Source organism: Mustela erminea, chromosome 10, assembly GCF_009829155.1.
Source record: "Mustela erminea isolate mMusErm1 chromosome 10, mMusErm1.Pri, whole genome shotgun sequence".
Taxonomy (NCBI): domain Eukaryota; kingdom Metazoa; phylum Chordata; class Mammalia; order Carnivora; family Mustelidae; genus Mustela; species Mustela erminea.
The window spans coordinates 106,021,875-106,043,164 of NC_045623.1; the positions used below are offsets into that span (position 1 = coordinate 106,021,875).

A 21,290-nucleotide genomic window follows, 5' to 3' on the forward strand; every position below is an offset into this window, starting at 1 on the left:
ACTGTGCGGATCTAAAAATCTGATGCTTTTTTTCCCCCACATGAGTTGAGGAAAGTGAAGAAGCAGCAGAGAAAGTTAACAGGAAAGCCTTTCCCCCAGCTGCGAGCTCAGTTCAGCTGATAAAACGCCCAGGCCTGGGGCACCGCTGTCCCCGTGCTCCCCCGAGCAGGCTCGTATCTGGAGGCATTATCTTTTTTACATTAATATTTAAGACCGAGTTTAACCAAGTCGCAGCCCCGCTGCCGGCGGGGACGGTGGCCGTGGGGCAGCACTTATCTGGGATCTTTAATAACTGTGGGCATTAGTCGCAGAGGCCTGTTTTCCCGATAACTGCACCTCCCCTGGAGGCAGCGAGATGAAATCCGCCAGATACGGAAGGGGCCGTGCGGGTGTGACCACCTTTGGCCCATCGAATGTGAAAGGCGCTGTGGTTTCTGTTCCCCTCTGCTCCCTAGGAAGTGGGTTTTCCCTGGGTTTTTAGCCCCCTGGCTAGCTCCCCACATTTCTGATGGGGCCCAGATTTTCCTCGGGGTGTCAGGTGAATAAGCGATTGGTCTCCGTCTCCCCCACCCCATGTTAGCTTCCTGGGGCTCCCAAAATGGAGCACCACAACCTGGGGGGCTTCAAAGACTAGAAATAGATCCTCTCCGAGTTCTGAAGGCCAGAAGTCTGAGATCCAGCTGTGGGCAGGGCGGTCTCCCTCTGGAGGCTCCAGGGGACCCCTGCCCCCTGCGTCTTCCAGCTCCTGGTGGCTGCAGGTGTCCCCAGACTCGTGATCATGTCTATTCTCTGCCTCCTCCGTCATGTGGCCTGATCCCTGCTCGTCGTCATATGGCTTTCTTTCCAGGGCGCCAGGCATCGGAGTTAGGGTCCACCCTCCCGCAGGAGGGCCTCGTCTTAACAGGTCCATCCGCAACGACCCTATTTCCAAACAAGGTCACATTCTGGGGTTCAGCATGGATACGACTCTCCCCGGTTCACCTGCCATCACGAACTGTATCCACCATGGCGGGGGCTGGGGTCTTCCAGGGAGGAAGCTGCTCTGCCGCACCCTATTGCCCACCACCTGCCTCGGGCTGGCCCAGCCACGCTGGCCGGATGTTCCCCTGTCTCCTTGGCCTGGAAGCTTCCATGCTGCATCTTAACATGTCCCCCTTTCAGAGGGTCGGGGTCTCAGCTGTGCCGGGCTTGTCTTACTTCCTTAGGTGGTTACTTGCTTTTTCTCTGCTTCCCTGAATGAGGATGTACCGTCCACGAGGGCGGGGGCCCTGTCCATCTTGTTTGTGTGGCATCTGGACCCAACAGACCCGCCTTCCCCTTTTGTAAAGGTTTTACTTATTTATTTGAGAGAGGGACCGAGAGCATGAGAGTGAGAGTGAGCGAGTGGGGTGGGGGAGGGGCAGGGGGAGAAGCAGACCCCTTGTGGAGCAGGGGGACCAACAAGGGACTCGATCCCAGGACCTCAGGAACGCAACCGAGGTGAAGGCAGACACTCAACCGTCTGAGCCACCCAGGCGCCCCTGGAGCCAAAAGACCCCTAATAAACATCTGCTCAATGAATGACAAGCATCAGTGACCGGTGCCCCACCCCTGCCCCAGGCTCATCTCCCTCTTGAGAAATTTCCACTAGAATTAGGAGCTGCTGGGGCCAAACCTGCTGATACTCTGTCCCCCCTGACAGCTGGATTCAGAACACAAAACCTTAAGAATTCTGCCATCTAATGGACTCACAGCAGAAGTGCCTTGTTTCTTTAAACGGCAACCACAGGATCAAACAAACAATGGGCCGCCGGTCCAGACTCTAGTCCACAGCGGCATGTTCAAGCCATTGGGCTGGTCTCTGCTCTCCTCCCCAGAGAGCAACCAGACAGCCCCCCGGGGCCTGTGTTAGACGGAAGCCACATCAAAGACAGGATGACCAATTATATCTGGACTTCAGAGAAGCAAGGTTTTAGTGTAAGTATGGCCCAAATATTGTGTGGGATATACTTACACTAAAAAAAAAAAAAGTTTATTTGAAATTCAGATTTAACACAGGAACAAAACCGGAGCGCCTGCCATGGAGAGATGCAAGCGCCAGCTCTGGGGCTCTCCGGCCGCTCCCGGAGGCTCTCAGCCCAGAAAGTGGGCCGACCAGAGCGCTGCCCCAGATGCTGACTTCAAAGACCTGCCCGCTAAACAGAACATCCTTCTGAAGTTCCAAGCAGAGCGAGCCCTCCACGCCCGTCACCTGGAGAACACAGGGGCGGGCAGCTAATTTCGGAGGCCGCCTGCGGAAAACCGGCCTCCCCCACCGTGAGGACGGTCCGGCTTACGGTGTGACGAGAGCAGAACACGTCCCGGCTCCAGCACAACCATACCCAGCCCGGGCCGACGTCTGGCCTGGCGCCAGGACGAGCTGATCAGAGGTGACGAACCGAGAGGCCTTTTCGTGAATTCGTGTCTACCCAGCCCCCCGTCACTCAGCTGTCCCAGCGACGGCGCAAGAAGGCCAAGGACAGCCATGCCCTGAACCCCTGCTGCAAAGCCTTGTCAAGAAACCGCGCTCTTCTCCCGCGGAGCGCTCATCAAAGTGGTCCCCGTGCTGGTCCTGGAGGGCAGGACGATGCCCGGGAGGACAGACTTTGACTTCCCATCGCACGTTTCCGCGTGGCTGGACTCCGTAAGCGCGCGCCCTCCACCCCGGCGTCCGGTCCCGTCACTTGCCGCGCTCCCGCCAGCCACCCTCCGGCGGCACCTGCCTGGTCGTCCCGCCCGGCCCCGGCGCGGCCCTTACCGGTACTTCATGCCCGTGCGCCGGGCGGTGCAGCCGTCCAGGGAGAGGCCGTGCATGCGCAGGAAGCTCTCCATGTTCCTGGCCTGGGCGGCGGCCCGCACCTCCCGCAGCCGCTGCAGCTCCAGCGTGTCCGTCTGGCGCACGGGGTGCAGGGCCCAGTCCGAGTGACACCTGCTGCTCACGCTCCTCAGGCTCTCGCTGTACGTCATGGACAACATGGTCCCGCCCGGCCCGGGGGCTGCCGCTGTCCGGACGGGAAACGCGGGGAGTGGCGATGAGTTAGGGACGGGGCCGCTGCCCCTCCCCCCGCCCGGGTGCCCGCCGGGGGGCTGTGCCCGGGGCAGGGGTGCTGCAGAGACACGTCCTCCGGCCACAGCGGCCACAGCAGGTCTTGGCCCCCGCGGCTGGGCCCCGGGAAGCGAACTCCTCCTGACACCAGAGTCTCCGTCCTCGTCCTCGAAGCTGCCCGGCTGGGAATCTGGCTCAGCCCCATCCTCTGCCCTCGCCTCCCCGAGACAAGCGCAGGCCAAGCTGCATTCCAGGCGGGAGAAACTCAAAGGGGCTCCAAATGAAAACAGGGGCAGAGAGCATGCAGAGAGCCCGGCCCCCCACTGCCGAAGGCACCGCGTCACAGCGCTCCCTGGCGGTGTTGCCAAGGTCAAAGCAGGTACTGGGCTGTCTCTGGGGTGATGACGCAGGACGAGCCGGCCCGAGGAAGGCCCTATTCGTTTGTTCACGAGACGCACAAAGGGAGACCCTAGCCACAGACTCGTAGAAAGTAGAAAGTACCGCGGCACCAGCAGATTCCATGGGCTCCATCCTCCACAATAACCGAATATGTCACAAGCCACACGTTTTGCCACAGACGGAATGGGATGTGTGTAAGGAGGGGGGTGACAAGAGAGGGACAGAGGTTCCGTGCAGATAGGGAAATGGCCAAGCTGAGGTGGGAGGAACCGTTGCTGAATCGTGCTCCTGAGCGAGGACCACACTCTCGGAAACTAGAAACAGCACCGGTGCCCCTCAGCGGGGAGACTGGTTACGGAAATGAGAGTCCATCCCTAGAACGGAAAGTGGCGCAGCCTTCCGCGAGGCTGGTCTCCGTGGATGGATGTGTGGCGACTCCTCGGAGACGGAAGTAAAGAAAACACCGGGCAAGCAGGAAAAGCTACCGTCTGTGTCAACGCATGTGCGTGCGGGCGTGAGACGAGGAGGGAAGCTGCGGCCCCGCACCCACGTCCTGCAGTGCCCGTGGGCAGCAAGGACACAACTGCAGGGGTCAGGGGTGCTCTACAACCTGGGGAGCCCCCGCGCACGGGACCACAGCCCTCTGCCCTGGCTCAGATGCCCACAGGGCGGCCCCAGCATCATCCCCAAGGACGGAAGGTCGGACGGGAGCTGCCAGGTCAGCAGCAGAGCAGGACCCGGAGCCCAGTCCCCACGGCTGGACAAGCGCGCACGGTCCCCAAGGGGCAGCAAGTTCGAGCGTCCCTGGGAGGGGCTGGGAAAGCTGTCCCAGGAGCTGAGGCAGCTGCGGAGGCCTTGGCTCTGTCCCTGAGGGCAGAGGTGCTGCCCTGGGCTAGCCCCCTCCTTGGGTGAGACCCTCCCCCCAGACCCTGACACTTCACAACGCCCTTTCCTGCTGCGATTTTCCTCCATGGCTGCACCCTCTCCTGACCTAACAGAGTCTTCTCTAATCGTCTCGTTTGTTGCATCTGATCTCCTGGAGGTCAGGTCCAGGAGGGTGAGGACCTTTCCGTCTGAGGCTCAGTGCCCCCCGCAGAGACTCCCCTGACGTGTCAACAGCACCTCCCTGACTCCAGCCTGAGGCCCTAAGCAGCTTGCTTTCTGCTGAGGGGGCAAGGTGGGGGCCTCTGGGGCCAGGACTCCCCTTCACCATGGCTCAGAGCCCCCGGGAGGGGGTCTGCAGGGTCCAGGACGGCTGGCATCCCCCAAGGGTTTGGACTAAGGGGATCAGGGATGCTGAAGAATGTAGAGATGTCCCAGGCACGAAAATTCCCATGTCCAGGAGAATCACTCTGGAGGCCGTGGAGAGGCCCACGGCTCCAGGATGGGGGTCATCTTAGGAAATGGGGCCATGGAGGCCCACAGGCAGCAGCACAGATCTCCCCTCCCTTCCTGCTGGCCCCGCAGCCCCTCCAAGCATAGCCGGGGGCAGGGCAGCATCGGGCAGCGGCTTTAGAAGTGGCGGTGTGGCCGGTGGCCCGTCCTGCATGGGGCAAAGGCGGACCAGTTCTGGCTTCCCTGGGGGTCCCCGTTCAGAGAAGAGCAGCCTGGCAGGCTGGGGCTACAGCGGTCCTTCCCGAAAAGCAGGACCCACCTCGGACGCACACATTCCCAGCCAGACCGAGATCAATAACCATTAGCTTTCAAGACACTAGCCACAAAAAGCAACTTGGTCTGGTTTGGCTTTGGAAGTCCAGCCAAGGTCCTGGGGCTGGGAGGGTGGTGTGCCTACGTACCCAGGTCCTGGACAGGGGCAGCCCTGTCTGTCACCTCCTCAGTGCGACCCAGGCAGGCCCCTGATGGCTCGGAGCCTCAGTCTCCCTGTCTGTGAAGTGGGACGAGCAGAAGCTGATTGTACCGGCTGTGCAGATGAGCCTGGGCAGGGGCTGGTGGTGCAGCTGGGAGCCGGCTTCAGGCAGGGAAGCGGCTGCCATCAGCTGGGACACCAATTAGGGAAAGTGGGGTGGAGAGGACAGAGGCTAGAGGCAGGGCGGGCCCCCGGAGTGGGCACAGGGGAGCACAGGCTTGAAGGGTACCAGGGAGTGCTGCCAATACCGAACATGAGTAGGAAAGGCTGGACAGCATGGAAGCCGGCATTGGTGGCTGACCCTGGTCTTGCACGGACCACGCATTCCTAATGAGATGGGTGCAGGCAGGCAGGGTACAGCCAGGATTTAGAGGGTGACCTTTCTGTGGGGGCCGGGGTCCCCTCTGCTTGTGACCTTTCCTTACAGCGCACCTCACAGCAACCTTGGGTGTGGGCCTGTGGGTGTCACCTGTGGCACGGCGGCGCGTGTCCCTCGGACGCTGGGACTGGCTCTGGCCAGGGGACTCTGAGAGAGGTGGGGTGTGGACAAGCATAGTGGCCTTGGCTGGGGTGGCAGGGTGAGCACTGGTGCCCACGAGGGCTCACTGTGGGGGCAGAGCTGGGAAATGTTCCTCCTCTCCTCCAGGCAGGGAAGACCCCACCGAGGAGGATAGACACGGAAGGCACAGACGTGCTCTGATGGTCTGCCCACGGGAGAGGACCATCTGGCCCTCGGGACTTCTTCATGCTGGGGATTATTCCTGGTTTCCTCCCAAGGTGACTGGAACCCGCTGGGGTGGCTGGAAGCAGGGGCCTCGGGAAGACAGGGAGGGAGAAAGGAGGGCCCACTGCTGGGGCTCCTGCCTCCGGCCCCTCGCTTTTCAGGGCTCGGGGGCGCATTGACCTTGACCTCACATTCTTCCTCCTCCTCACCATCCAGCCCCCCACGCCATCTCAAGAAAACCTAGCCCCTTCCTCAATAGCCATAAGGAGTTACAGGCACCCAGGTTCTCCCCGGCACCGCAGACCACATTTTGCACATCGATTCTGGTGGAGGGGGGCTCGGGGGGGTTCCCGCGAAGGAACACGGAGCACCGTGACACGGGAAAGCGAAGGGGAGGCATCGACCTCATTAAGTCAGCTGGGCCCTCGACCTCCCCCAAGGGCCAACCACCTGGCGTTTCTGAATTGCGTGGTGCGTTTACCGGAAGCCACCACAGTCTGACAGGTGAGGTTCAGAAGGAATCCTGAACGGCTCTTTTACACGGAGACATGGGGCTCGGTCTTCGAGAAACCAGCGCAAGTTCCGAAAGCGGGAATGCAAGGGGAAAGCTGCATCATTCTGGGGCGCGGCTCGAAAGCGCACGGCAGCGCATCACGGCAAAGCAAAGCCACCTGGCCGGACAGCAGGCGGCGAACCGAGGCCCCAGTGAGTCCCCCACCCCCGACTCCGCTGTCATTCACAGGAAGCCCCCACAATGCTGAATCCTCGTGGTGAAGCCAGACGCCCAGGTCTCCCCAGGATGGGAAGACGGACGGTCCCCAGGGGGCGGGTCTGGGAGGCAAGCGCGCTCAAGCCGCAGAATGCCCACCCCTCCCCCCGTCCCGCTGTCCCCTGTAGCTACCTAGGCCCGGCTTCTTCTTCTCCTTTTTTTTTTTTTTTTGAGGTTTTCTGCTTTGAAAAAATATACAGGGTCATCTAATTTCAGATCAGCCAAGTGCACCCCCCATCCAGGCTCTCTGTGTCTTCCATTCCTGGGATGGAACAGAAGGAACATTGCTGGTCCCCCAGCAGCAACCCTGAGAAGGCGGCCGTCCCCGGACTCCTGGAGCTGAGGGGCCACTCACCTGCCTTCCTGGCGTCTGCTCCTTAAAAGGGACACAGCCTGGTTGACTAGGGCTCACCAGACGCTCTAAGGCTCTGCCCCAGCGGCTGCTTCATTAGCAAGTGTCACCGTAGGATGTTAGAAGCAATTGGTGAATGAGACGCGCCCCATGAGGGTCGAGCTTGGAGGCAGGGAGTCCATTAGTCTATTAGGGCGTTTTTAGCTCAGTGAGAGGCTGAATTATTCACGAGTGTCTCTTCCCCTAAAAGCCCGGGAAATGCAGTTCCGCGGTGCAGCCTGGCAAGGCCCGCTCCTGGCACGGGGGGTGGGAGGGGGCGCCGACTGGGGTCCGCCCCTTCCCGTGGGCACACTCCCCACCAGCCCTCCACGGCCCCAAGTGCCAGAGGCATGGGCCACAGGTGGGGAGTGGCGGCCATGCTTTGGTTATCCAAGGCCAGGACCCGGGGCTCACAGCTCTTCCCACCACATTGTGCAGTATGGGGCTGGGGGTCCCCAGAGGATGTGACCACCACTCCCGGGGAAGGGGCTGGGGTCTGGCAGACCTGCCCTCAGCAATGTAGACAGGTGTCCCTCCTCCCTTCTACAGGGACGTGCCCCAGATTGGTATAACCTATACGGTCAGTACCTATAAATGGCCAGAAGGTTCTGGAAGCCTGCTATTTGAACACCACACTGCCACTCCCTCCAGGAAGGGGGCACAGGGACCCTTCCTCACAGCACACGTTCTGACCCGGCTTCGGAAGATGCTTTGAGGCCGAACTCTGGGCTGAAGTCATGCTGAGCCCCGTTCCAGGGTCACGACCCCAGGGGCGCTCCTTCCTCGGAGTGCCAAGAGCTGTGTGGACGTCTCCCACCACAGGTTCTGCCTTCCCGGTATTATTAGTCCTGTGGGTCCCGGGCTAGGTCGCACAGTGGTTCCAGGGCCTCTACACTTCTTGCCTCACCTGCCTGAGGTTCTTCTATGGGTGGGGGTTATATGTTCCCGCCCTCTTACATCTGGCGTGGTCATGAGACTTGCTTTGGCCGTAAGTACGAGCAGGAGGGCCTGCGCGCGCCGCTTCAAACCGTAGGCCTTCAGGCGTGACGTACGTCAGCTCTTCCTTCAGTGTTTTGCCTGGAGCAGCCTCTGGTCAAAAAAGACCCAAGGAGGAACACCTGGGCCCCACCTGAGGCTCAGAGCAAACAGCCGAGCCCAGCCTGCACGAAACACACGCTTCCTGTTGCAGAGAACCGAGCCTGGGGGTTGTTTGTTACGCGCCGTTCGCCGGAAGAGCGGACAGATACAGGGTCTCGCCTCCCTTACAGGCCGTGAGCTGCTGGAGGGCAGGACCTCCAACGTCTCTGCCCTGCGAGGGGAGGGACCACATGCCAACTGACCTCACCCTCGGAGGCTTGCTGAGTCGGGGCCCAGATGACCAGGACGCCCCCCTGGGAGTGGCACCCAGGACATTAAACAAAGGTATCATGTCATGAGAGGTCATCGTTAGAGACCCTGCAAGAGACACAGGGTGTCTACGAGAAGAAACCACACCGGAGACACTAAAGGTGGGACAGCCGGAGCCTCGTTGGGGGGGACGCGCTGCTGGGAGGCCTGGATGGAGGTCTGCGCGTCTCGGGGGCGGTTCTCCAACAGAGCTTGCCTCAGGGCAGAACAGAGGGTTCCCTGGGAGTGGACAACACATTGGATCTGTGGGCCCTGAGGGCCAGCGAGGGCTGTGGGATCCTCTCTGGCTTCAGCTCTTCGATACCCCACAATTCTCGGCCCCTGCGCGGGGGGCCCCTTCCGGCTGGCAGTCTGGGCTGCCATTCTGCCGCCTGCTATCTCACTCCTTCCTCCCCTCCAGGGTCTTTGGTCTCATTGGTCAAATCCTGCTGGGACGAATGTCTTGTCTATGTTCTGACGTGTGACGCCATCCCACCTACGGGATGGCCCGCGTGGCATCCCATAAAAGCCTTTGCAAGCCCAAGTTCAGCTCTAACCAGTTCAGGTAAAATCTCATCTTCCGCTCTATTTCAGGTAAAATCTTATCCAGCAAAAATTTCAGTCATGTCTTCGGGGCTCTCTGGAAGGAGTGAGACCCCATGGGAGGCACTGAAGGGGAGGTGAAATTAGCGCGAGGACCCAGGCCCACGGACATGCTCCCAGGTGCCAGGGATGCGGGAAGGGCTGCCGGCCCCGGCACCCAACTCCCCACGCAACGGTGAAAACCGACTCCCGGCTCTGCACCAGCAGGTGGGCATGGCCCTGGGGAGCCGGTCTAGACGGAGACCTCCCAGCTCTGAATGCCGAGGTACATACGACACACCAGGGCTCTGCTCCGAAGAGCCATACCGAATCCCCATAGCCCCCGGGCTGACCTGTGTCATGCTTAACATTGACACTTTCCCGACAGGAGGAAAGCGTCCACTGAAATAAATTCCTGCAGTTACAGGCTGCCTGAGAAGCACGTGTCTTTGTGGCGCGCCTCCCCACGCCACAGCTGAGCGGCCCAAAGGAGGAGGGACTCGCCCGGGAGGACTCTGCAGGCTGACCTGCCTTGGCCTGGGCTGTGAGCCAGGGCCCCTCGAGACCATGTACCTGTGGGGCACAGCCTTGCACCGAAGAACGTGGTGTGCCCATCCACCACCCGGGAGATGCCCCAGAAAATGCCAGCAGGTCCAGCCCCAACCCAGGTCACACGGCGGCCCCACGCCCCCGAGGATGTTTCGGCCTTGAACTGCCCCTTTGATCCCAAATCAGCTCAGACCCAAAGAGAAGGGGAGAATGGCTGGGTTTGCCCCCCACCTCGTTGACCCGGATCACCCAAGAAGCACACACCCGCGACAACAGACATGTGACAACAGATGTGTGACAATAGGCGTGCGGCCTCGGCCGCGGACAGGTGAGAGTGTGAGGCAGATCAGGGTGAGCTCAGCAGGGATCAGGCCTTTTGCGCCAATCCGAGCGGATTCCAGAGCAGGGCACACACCAGGATCCTGGCTTCACGGTGTGCATCGGGATATCACATAACGCAATGTGGAGGGCACCGGCAGAGGACCCTGGCGCCCGTCTTACTGGGGTGTCTCCCTGGGGCTGCGAGCAGGGTGGGCACGGCCCTCCCGCTCGCACCCCTGCCTTCCGCGAGCGAGCTGTGGGGGGAATGGGGGGCTTGTTACCTGTAGAACTGCAGCTGCCTTTTGGGGCTCCCATACCGAGTACTGCGGACAGCGGTGGAAGACAGAGAAAAAGGAGAGAGAGAGAGAGAGAGTCCACAGTGGGCGTTAGCCGCAGGGAGGTGCAGGCCCGGGAAGCAGCAGAGACACCCCACAGCCGGCCCCACCCCGCTTGGCCCGAACACCCGGGGAAAAAGTGCTCAGCGGCAGCGCCACCCAGTGGCACGCGGAGGCAGAAGCCCGGTCTGTTCGGTGGACTGGGGCAGGTCCGCAGGGAGCCGGCCTCGTTCCCACGGGGTGGGGCAGGGGCGCGAAGACGAGGGAAACCTCTGAGCGACAGTCTGGGTTTTAACGAAATATGCCCTAGGATGACCGTACAGAACCCTCAAGCCGAGACGCGGCCCGTCCCCCCACACACTGGCGAGACTGCCTGGGACCACGAGGTTCTTTTCAGGATTCTGATCAAGGAGGGACGCCCCCTTTCCCTGTGGGCTCTACGGATACTCGCTCTGGGTCAGACCCTCACGATTACGGAGGAAGGCCCAACCCATCAAGGGCTCATGGGCCCCTGGGGTCCCACCCGGCCCATCTTTCGGGGCGGCCACGGCTGTCTGGGTCCTGGGCTCCATGCGTGGGGCAGCAGCTGTCATCTGACCAACGCCTTCGTGTTCTCTCCCCGTGGTTCAGCCGGGGCTGCTCTCCACACGGAGAGACCCAGAGCTGGGTTTGGAACTGGCCTCCGCGGAAGAAAGGCAAGGGTGCCCGGCGAGCCGCTGGCCGCTCCTTCCCCCACCCCCGGTGCGAGGCTCTGAGCCTCCCTTAAAGGAGGCTGCACAAGTCGGGGTGTGTAAGAAAGACACAGAAGCTGGGGAGGCCCCTCACGTGCACGCCTGCCGCCTCCAACAGCATCGTCCAGAAGAGTCGGGGACGAGTCTCACCCTGGCTCTGCTCCACCGGGACAATCTGGGGTTTTAAAAGCTTCCGTTCCTTCCCTCCGAGAAAGCTCTTGCTGACCTGTACCTCAGAGCCCTGTGGGCCTCCCTTGGTCCTTCCCTCTGGATCCAGGGCTGGTGACTGGCCTCGGGGGTCCCTTCTCAGAGGCAAGACCGAGCCTGAGACTGGCCTGGGTGGGTCGGGGGCAGGGGATCACCTGTAGATCATGCCGGGGGAGCCCGTCTGCCGCAGAGAGAGCCGAGCTGGGGAGCCTGTGGTCGATTCCGGATACATGGGGCTGGCCTCACTGGTCCTGACTTGCTCTCTTCTTCACAGACGGAAGACTCTGGAGGAGAAGCAGAGTAGAGGGGAGGTGGTTCAAAAGACCAGTTGGGTTTGCCCGGGAGGCTCTGTGACGGCGAAGGCCTGGTTTGCTGGGCATCTGTATGTCCCTCGTGACACAGACAGACAGACCAGCCCATGGGGGCTCAGACAAAGCCAATGGTTGGGCTCATCGGCTCTGTAAGGGATTTCTACTCTCCCATCCCCGTGCTTCACAAGGTTCTTCTGCCTCCCAGCTGCCTTCCCGAGGTTCTGAGAGCCCTGCTCTGCTGGCCCCCGGGGGCATCGGTCGGCTGAGAACTTTGGACCGTCTCTGCTGTCCCAGGAAGTGGCACCACCGTCCCCCAGGCTCATCCTCAATGCTTCAGCTCCCCCCACCCCAGCCCAGGGCTTGCTGGTGTCACTGTTCAGCTTTCAGGAAGGCAGCTGCTCAGATAACCCCAGCTCCTGGGACGCAGGCCCTCCCCCTGGGTGTGACCTCCTCCCGCCCCACAGGTCAGGGCACAGGTGACAGGATATCACTTCCATGATCAGGCAGCACAGACAGTGCCTTCTGTCTGGCTAGCAGACTCCCTCCCTTGCTGGCTCTGAGAAGCAAGCTGCCACAGCCGGAGAGGGCCGTGGGGCCGGGAACGGAGGCCCTCAGTGTAACTGCCCGCAGAGAAGGGAATCCTTCAAACCGTGTGGACTTGGAATTCCGAGTTTCCTCCCGCAGTCGAGCCTTCAGATGAGACCACAGCCCTGGCTGCAGGCTTGCGAGGCAGCAGACGTAGCAGAGCCCTAACTGAACTCCTGACCCACAGAAACCAAGAATTTTATGTCCCTAAGTTTGCAGGCACATTTTACACAGCAATTGATAATGAGTACCGACAGACACATCGGTCCATTTACTGCCCCCCCCCAACCCCCGCTACCCTCAGGGCGAGCCATCATCATCTGTCACTTGAACCACCAGGTCAGTCTCCTGACTGTGCTCCCTGCTTCCCCCTGGCAGCCAGGGGCAATTACTTCTAAAGGAGATTGGGTCATGCACCCCTTTCTTCCCTTCTTCCACAGGCCAAGTGCACACCTGCCACCGGGCCTTTGCACTTACAGTTCCTTTTGCCTGGAATACCCTTCCGACAGACCTTCTCATTGTTGGGCCTCCCTGGGGAGCCTGCCTGACTGTCGCGCTCTGGAATTCTCTCCAGGCACCCTGTCTGCTGTCCCACGTGGTCAGCACGAGCTGACCTTATTATCTGTCCCTGAGTTGTGAGGTTTGACTCTCTCCAGAGGGCCAGCTCCACCAGGACAGAAACTTTGTTGGTTTTGCCACTGTGCCTAGAACAGGGTTTGGAACTCAGTCGGGATTTTTTTTTTTTTTAAAGATTTTATTTATTTATTTGTCAGAGAGAGAGCGAGTGAGAGCAAGCACAGGCAGACAGAGTGGAAGGCAGAGTCAGAGGGAGAAGCAGGCTCCCTGCGGAGCAAGGAGCCTGATGTGGGACTCGATCCCAGGACGCTGGGATCATGACCTGAGCCGAAGGCAGCTGCTTAACCAACTGAGCCACCCAGGAGTCCCCTCAGTCGGGATTTAATACGTGGCTCCCAAAAGAGTGATGGTCCCTGATCCAAAATCACCTTGCCCTGTGCCAATGGGCAAAGGGATGGTCTGGGTTCAAAATACAGCCCCGCTTGCCCCCAGTGGGGCTTCACTGCTGAATGCCCACCTAGAGGGCTTCTTTACGTCACTCTTCCTCCCTCCAGGACGAAGACCTCCCGTGGGCAGGAAGCTGGTTTCCTCTGGACACGCCCCACCCCCTGGTCAGGGCTTCTGTACGAGGCACGGGTTCGGTCTCTCTCCTCACTGAGCTCCCCTCTGAGTGCGGGGCGTGCGCATGTGTGTGAACACGCTGGGAAGATGGGGACACAGAACATAAGCCAGAGTCCTTACAAGGACAGCCTCATGGAAATGACAGAAATGATGGGGTCTGTGAAGGTCCCCAAAGTTGTAATCTTTAAAAAAACCTCATTGAGAAAGAAATGACAAAAGGAAGCGAAAGGACACGGAAATCCTTAAAAGAAATGAGGTGGATTCTCGGCTGATGTTGAGTCCAGTCTTCGGGCTTCTCGGGGGACTGTTCACAAGCGGCAGTGCCCTAACCCAGGCTGCCCTCTCCGGGGCCTTGTCCGCAGGGCCCTGTCCATCTCTTCCTGGTGGAATGGCTCCGGGCAGACCCTGAAGGTCTCCTGGTCACCTTTCTTTCAAACCCTGGGGTTCCACCAGCGTCACGGTCACCAGATGGACCAGCCTGACTCCCCCCACCCGAGGCCCAACACCTTTCCCGCAGAAAGAGTTCGGTCACGCAGCCCCGGGGACGTTGGGTCCCTCCGCTCTGAGGGTGGGGCGGGCCTCTCCTTTGTGCCCGTTAGGCGCTCCTGGGGTGTGCTCGGCCAGGTCCCTGGGCGTGAAACCCAACCGTTCCCTGAAGTCTTCAACCGTAAGTCAGACGGTGGTGGGTTCACTGGTGCACAGCATGTCTGCCGAGGCCGTACCGTGCGCAGGCACTGGAGGCCACCTGTACAACACGGGGCCCTGCCTGCAGGGTCTCAGTCCCCACCCAGCATGGGCACCCAGGGGTGTTGAAATTCCAGACTTCCAGGATCACAGACTCCATCTGAATTCGAGACGGTGGAGGGACCTAGAGTCTCTGACTCCGCAGAGGTGGGGTGCACCCAAGCACCTGCATCTCTGACTAGGCCCCCCGGGGACGCTGGCGCTTCTGGTCCAGGGACCACACTTTGAGGATGGCGGGTCCTGGAGCAGGAACTGGCGGACACCCGACAACAGAGCCAGTCCGGCCTGCGGCCCATCTCTGTAAACAAGGTGTGTTGCTGGAATTGCCCACTCGGGTACGAACCGTCCTGCGTCTGTGCCACACGGCGACGCTGAGCACACCGTCTGGCTTCCCCGCTCTCCCGGCCGGCGCCTTCCCCGGCACCTCTCAGCTCCGGGCTGAGCTGCTCCCACACCACCGATGGAATGGAAGCCACCAGAGGCCAGCTTCCCCCACGACCGACGTCAGCTCTTGGAACATCCTGTTTGCCCGGCTGCTGCCACCCAGACGACCCCGCCACGGCCACGGCGTTCCCCCTGACACACACCCCACTCCAGCCCCACTCGGGCAGCCCGTCCCTCTGTGGACAGGCCCTTGTAACTTCTCTCGTCTTGACAAGCACACAGCACAGCTGCTTGGACCCGCTTCCTCCTCCAGCTGCCCTGTGTCGCCCATCCCACTCGCAGGAAAATCCCTCAGAAGAGTCGTCCCTTCTTGCCTGCAAGTCTCCCTTCTGCCTTCCCTGCTCAGAGGAAGCTGCTCTTGCCAAGGTCACTGTGACCTTCCTGTTGCTAAGTCTGGTGCTGCCCACAGTTTGGCTGACGCCCCCCCCCCCCCGGGGCTGCCGGGACCCACGCTGTCCGGCCTCTCCTCCTGCCTCCCGCGGCTTCTTGCCACTCTCCTTGGCTTCCCCGGCTCACCTCTCTGACTCTGAGCCTTCTTTCTTTTCCATCTCACGAGGTTCCGCAGACTTCTACCCGTCTTCTGGCTCTGACCTGTGTGGTTGTGCCGGAACCCCTGTGATTCTATCTCCAGACCCCGTCGTGGCCCAGACCCCAGACTCCCCAGACTCATCACTTCAACGGCCGTGCGGGCATCTCTCTGTCTCCTCTGCGGGGCGCGGTGATCTATCTGTCCCACGCCTGGTGCTCAAGGCAGCAACAGGGACAGGGACAACTGGCGCTCTGGGCCGCGGCGGGGACACGAGGGCCTTGTCCCAGGAGAGGCTACATTCCGCTCCACGCCTCGCCTGGACTCCTGACGGTCGGGCTCCCTCTGAGACAGCAGCCAGCTCCCCGGCTCCCAGCCAGGCACTGGCTGGGCTCTGGTGCCCACGGCACAAGGGACGACCTCGTTTTCCCTGGGGAGCTGCCACCCTGGCCACCTGCCAGGGGAGGGAGGGGGACTGACTGCATTCTTTCAACCTGCCCAGAGCCCCCACTTCCACAGCAGCCACAGTTCAACCCGGAGAGGCCACATGTGCCTGGCGGCCGATCCCAGAAAAGCCTCGTCCTAGCAGGATGCTGCCAATCCCAGGCACCGCGGAGGTCGGGAGGGAGGCGGGTGGGCGGGCAGGGCTGCCCCGTCCTCAAAAGGGCAGTTCTGGACAAAGGCTTCAGAAACCACTCGAGAACCGGCTGGGCCCAGAAGGGACAACTGGCTCAGAGGATGGGCTGTGGCTCTGCAGTTGGGTTCCCCTGTCCCCAGCACTTCCGCTTGGTCTGTGTGTGACCCTGAGCAAGCCACCTGGGTCATTCTCGGAGAAATCCAAGCACGGAGCCTCACGAACGCCGGCCTGTACTTCCTCATGGGAGAGAGAGAAGAGGACATGAAAACGCTTGGCGCTCCGGAGGGAGGATGCTGGGTAAATCCTAGCTCTCCGTCATTGTGGGAAGGGCGGCTGGCAGTGGCGACTCGGCACTGGGGGCCCCACCTGTGGGCACTGCCGCTCTCGGCTCACTCTTCTGAAAACTTGCAAACGTCATGAAAGTCTGCCGGTCCAGAGAGGACAGCTGCACGCACGAGGGCCACCCAGCCTGGACTGGGCACCGCCGGCCGTTGTGGGACACGGGACCAGCCACCAGGACCCTTATGTGGAAGGTGACTTTGCCCTCCTGGGGGCATGTTCTGCTGGCTTTAACCTCAGGGCCGCCCTCATCACAGGAAGACAGACTCTGGTGAGCTGTGAGGGGGACTTCCAGTCACTGAAGAGGCCTCCTGCTGTCTCCCCACTGTAGGGTCAGGAGCGCAAGAAAACTAGAGCAGCGGGAACCTTTTGCCAGACCTCCTGGTGTGAAGTTAGCACTTCGAGCCTTGGGTAACTTTCTGACATGAAACCTGGCCAGGGCCACCATGCACAGACCTGTCCTCCTCCAGGGCCGGTCTGATGACAAGCCCACCCCGTCGGGTGCCCTGAGGAGGCCACTCCAGGTGTCAGGGAGGGAGATGAGGCCCAGGTGGGTTCGGATCTGGCGGATGACCACGGGCAAATCTTCCCACCTTCCTAAGCATCCGTTTCTCCATCCGTGAGACAGGATGAGGGAGTTGGGGAGGACCCGACCTGTCCACCGGCAGGGGCGCACCGTAGGGGCCACGGGCTGGGGTCTTCCTGTGTCCGGTCCTGGCGGAGGGCAGGTGCTGGCCCAGGGCCCAGGATGTCTGCACCATGGGCACAGGCGAGTGCAGCTGTCCCTGCACAGACGTGCCCCAGCCTGCTCCCGGGTGGGGGTTTTACATTCCAGAAAAGCACTGTTTGGGGTCCTCGGACTTGCTACCGCATCCGCTTTCCCTTGCTGCCTCTCCACTGCGTTCTCAGGGGCTGCTCCTCTCTGCCACGCTCCCAGAAAAAGGCGAGTCTCTGGTGGGTGTGACCGGCCACACAGCCACCATCGGTATCGAGACGGGCACGGTCTTCCCTGGGCCCTCTGCGGCTGCTCCTAATTCCTGATCATCTTGGAAGCGTGAAGGTTCTGGAAGGCTCGTCTGCACAGAGCTAAGGTCTTACGAATTACAACACTGTACGAGTTCTCCTTGCTATGTGCCACGGGTCACATGGGAAACGAGGATTTCTCACACGGTTTTGCAAAGTCAGGAATTGGGGGTTGCCCTGGCTGGGCAGGTCTGGCTCAGGGTGGGGGGCTCTCCTACGGTTGTGGCTGGGCTGGGGGGTTAAGAGGTCTCACACACACAGAGGTGAGCAGGGGCCCCCTCCTCACCACCTGGGTCTCTCACGCTAAGGCCGATGGTCTCGCCCGGAGGGAGGGATTGAGAGAGAGAAGCTGGGGCTTCTCGAAAGCTGGAAATCCTTCCCGCCAAAGCCCGGGAGTTCCGCTATGACTACCGCGCGGCAGGAAACCGCCACCTGTCACAGGGCTGAAGCTGCAGGAGCCGCGCCGCCAGAGAGGCAGGAAGGGGCGTAACCGCTCAAAACCACCAGATCCAGAAGGGAGCTTGCGCAACACACCCTGCCTCTCCGGCCCACACGCAGGGCGCCGCCCGACGAAACCCCAGTCCTCCCCCCCGGCACAGGAGGGAGTGCCGCCGCCGAAGGCCTGTGAGTCTGAGTGCACAGGGGATCGGCTCTGGCTGTGGGGTCACCTGTGGCAGTCAGCAGAGAGGCCGGGTCACAGCAGGGGTGGCCCTGGGCCACGGTGTGGGGGCGCGGGTGGGCAGTGGGGAGACCCACCGGCCCATTCCTGAGGAGCATCAACGCCTCATGCTCAGATTCAGGAGGGGGCATGAGAGCAGTGACTCATTACCGCAGGCAGGCCGCCACGGCCAGGACCCCTCCTCCTTGCTGCAGAGACACCCCCATCTCTCCTCCAAGTTCTGAGCCGGGGGACCTGTCAACAGAGTGGACATCACATGGTCGGACAGCAGGAGCAGGAGAGGCACTGGGACCAAGCCACGGAGTTCCCGTTAGAATTTCTTGGAAAGGGACTCCTGGGTGGTTCAGTCGTTAACTGCCTGCCTTCGGCTCAGGTCCTGATCCCAGCGTCCCGGGATCGAGCCCCACATCCAGCTCCCTGCTCGGCAGGGAGCCTGTTTCTCCCTCTCCCACTCTCCCTGCTTGTGTTCCCTCTCTCACTGTGTCTCTTTGTCAAATAAATGAATAAAATCTTAAAAAAAAAAAAAAGATTATATAAAAAAAGAACTCCTTGAAAAGATGGCAGACTAGGATTTTTCAGTCTTCTCAAAGCAACATTCCAACGCTTGTCCCCTGATTACAAACAGGCCAGCCCAGCACGGGGCTCGGCTCAGGCCTACACTCTTGTAGGCCGAGGCCGCATTCGTGTCTCGTTAGTGCCACAATTAAAAAACAACAACATCATGGCCCCCAAATTCCAACTTTCCCAAAGCAACACTGAAATGCCTCTCCCTCCATGCAGCCCACCCAGATCCACACCCACTTCTCGTGCACCTGCCAGTGGAGTGGCTCCCCGCTGACGCAGAAGCCTTCGGGGTGTGCACAGTGATGGATGGGGACCTGCCAGGCTCCGTGGCCAAAGGCCCCCGGCCTTGGGAACAACTGCCTTCCCTCCCCGAGAGGACATGGAAGCTGGGACTATGGAGGCAGCGGCACCCCGGCTCCATCCTGAGCCTTCAACCACACATGAACAGGGCCCTCCCCGGGTGCCTGGGCGGAGGGAGCCTAAGAGCTGCAGCAGGTCAGGGCAAGACGCAGGAAACAAGCCCCTGAGTGCTCTGGGCTCCAGCATGTTTGCTGCCACATGCCTGTCCTCGGTCATTCACTGAGCAAAGCCCTGTAGCCCTCCCGGCCCACCTTGGGACGCTCACGGGCCCTCCTGCCGCCACCCTGAGCTCCCACCATGACCACACCCTGCACCCATATCCTGTCCTGGCAGGAAACTGGAAAAGAGAGCCAGTGGGGGAGGGGAACGCTCTCCAGAAGGGCCTCGGCTTTTCTGGGTGGGGAGGAAGCCCCTTCGGCCGCAGGAAGCTCCCCGACCAGCCCTGCCGTCCTTCCCCGCATGGTGACCGCAGGCTGTCCCTCCAAGACAGAGCTTCATAGGGTCCTCCGGCTGCCCTGCCCTTTGCCCGCTGCACTCCGCTCTGCAGGAGAGAGGGGTGGGGACCCCTTCACTTATTTTTAAGGCAGGGACCCTCCCTTCTGCCTGGGAAACTACATTCCACTCTGAGGTGGGAGATCCCTGGCCGGGGCTCAGGGGACAGCAGGTGGGCAAGATCCCTCCAGGAGCCTGCAGGGGTTGCGTGACAGCTGGTGGCACCCCTCCCCCAACGGCGGGACAGAGGTGGCCCCACAGTGCTTCTGATCTCCAGGCGGCTCCCGTCTTGTTGCTTCAGGGATGAAAGCAGAACCCCGCAGCTCCCGGCAGAGCTGTGTCTGTTAGACACCTCTGCGGGGTGCCAGCCTGCGATGCTACCTGCACCCCCCCAGCCTGTCCTAGCAGCCGCCTGGTTGTGGGGGGCCAGCCGTGTCCCCGTGTCCCCGTGCCAGGAGGACGCCTGTAGCTGCTCGGCCTGAGCTGCTGCGACAGATGGCCACGTGGGCTCCGCCTGGGACCAGCCGGGCCTCTGCAGGGACAGCTTCCCTCCCAGCGGCAGCCAGGCCTGTGCCGGCGGGGCCCAGGGGGGCTGGCTGGCCTGATTACCCCGGGGCTGTCAGGGGAGCTCTAAGCCCTGCTCAGGGAGCTGACGTGCCCACCCCCTCGAGCACAAAACCCACTCAGGGAACAGGATCCCTGAACCCCCCCAGGTACCTGCTGCTGAGATAAGACCATTTTCGTGCGCGAGGCGAGGCGCGCGACCGCAGGGCGAACCAGGAAGTCGGTGGCAGCGCGTGTGGGAGGATGCCTGGCAAGCCGGGGGGCCCCCGGAGGTGCTGGGGTGTGGCCTCCACTCCCAGGCGTGCCGGAGGGAGGCCCCCCGACACCCCAATCTTCTTGATGGTACAGCGACTTCTCGGGGGGGGAAGGGCAGGGGCTGTGAGAAGGGGAAGCGCACGGGTGTGTCCCCTCCCTCCGGAACATGAGGTGGACACCCACAGGCTAAGCGTGGGGCCCTTTCTCGGGGAGGGAGAGGGACATGTGCAGCCAGCCCTGGTGATGTCACAGGGGTCCTGCTTCTTGGCCCCAGCTTTCTGCCAGTGCCGGGCTGCAGGCCTTCCACCTGTGTCCCCAAGCCCTCCAAGAGGTCCGGCTGCTCCCCTCAGTCTATAGATGATGACACAGAGGGTCAACGGTCAGGCCCATGGCTAGAATTCAAACCCAGGGCGGACAGACTCCAGAGCTCTGCTCTGTCGGAGCCCTGTGGGGCTCTGCCTCGCCTGTCTCCTCTCCTAGGTCCCAGCGCTGTGCCAGGATACACAGCAGGTGCCGGTGAGTGGTGTGCGGGTGGGCCGGCCTGGGAGCTCAGCCGGAGGGGACCATCTCCCTCCGGCCTCCGCCTGCTCTGCCCTTCCTTCCCGGGGAGGACCCTCAGCCGGAGGAGAGGGAGGCCAAGGCAGGACCCAGACAGAGCGGCCCCTCCCCCTGTGCTCTGCTGAGGTGCGGCCCCAGCCAGCCCCTTACCCACCGTCCTGGGAGAGGAGCGGGCTCCCTCTTCCCCAGGGGCGGGCGCAGGGCTGTTAAGTCTCGGCAGGGAGTCAGCCAGCTCGGCCGTGTGCAGCAGATCGGGGGTGCTGCTAAGGGTCCCCAGCAGGTTTAGGACACAGACGAGAGAAGGGAGGAGTCATCAGCTCGGGACGCTCGGTCCTACCACCCTGAACGCGCCCGGTCTCGTGTGGTCTCGGAAGCGAAGCAGGGTCGGGCAGGGCTGTACTTGCGTGGGAGACACTTAGTTCTTAAATCACAGATCTCAGGGCACCTGGGTGGCTCAGTGGGTTAAGCCTCTGCCTTCGGCTCAGGTCATAACTTCAGGGTCCTGGGATCGAGCCCCGCACTGGGCTCTCCGCTCAGCAGGGAGCCTGCTTCCCCGGCCCCCTCTGCCTGCCTCTCTGCCTGCTTGTGATCTCTCTCTCTGTCAAATAAATAAAATCTAAAAAAACCCCCACAGATCTCCCCCCAGCAGGCGAACACGGAACTTCCCGAACGACAGGCACATCTGCA

At 61.5% G+C, this 21,290-nt stretch overlaps 1 protein-coding gene across 8 annotated transcripts in view; it reads right to left on the minus strand.

Annotated features, from left to right (window-relative positions):
* KCNAB2 (potassium voltage-gated channel subfamily A regulatory beta subunit 2) overlaps positions 1–21,290 on the minus strand; it is an 82,445-nt gene that overhangs the window by 38,813 nt on the left and 22,342 nt on the right. For 3 of the 8 annotated variants that reach the window (XM_032303801.1, XM_032303800.1, XM_032303799.1), the window contains exon 1: positions 2,777–3,020. In XM_032303801.1, coding sequence (XP_032159692.1) covers positions 2,777–2,994 — 218 coding nt within the window. In that variant the 5' untranslated portion in view covers positions 2,995–3,020. Of the gene's footprint in view, positions 1–2,776; positions 3,021–10,333; positions 10,376–11,480; positions 11,610–19,943; positions 20,164–21,290 lie in introns of those variants that run through there. The other 5 variants (XM_032303802.1, XM_032303805.1, XM_032303803.1 and 2 more) reach the window with 5 other exon arrangements.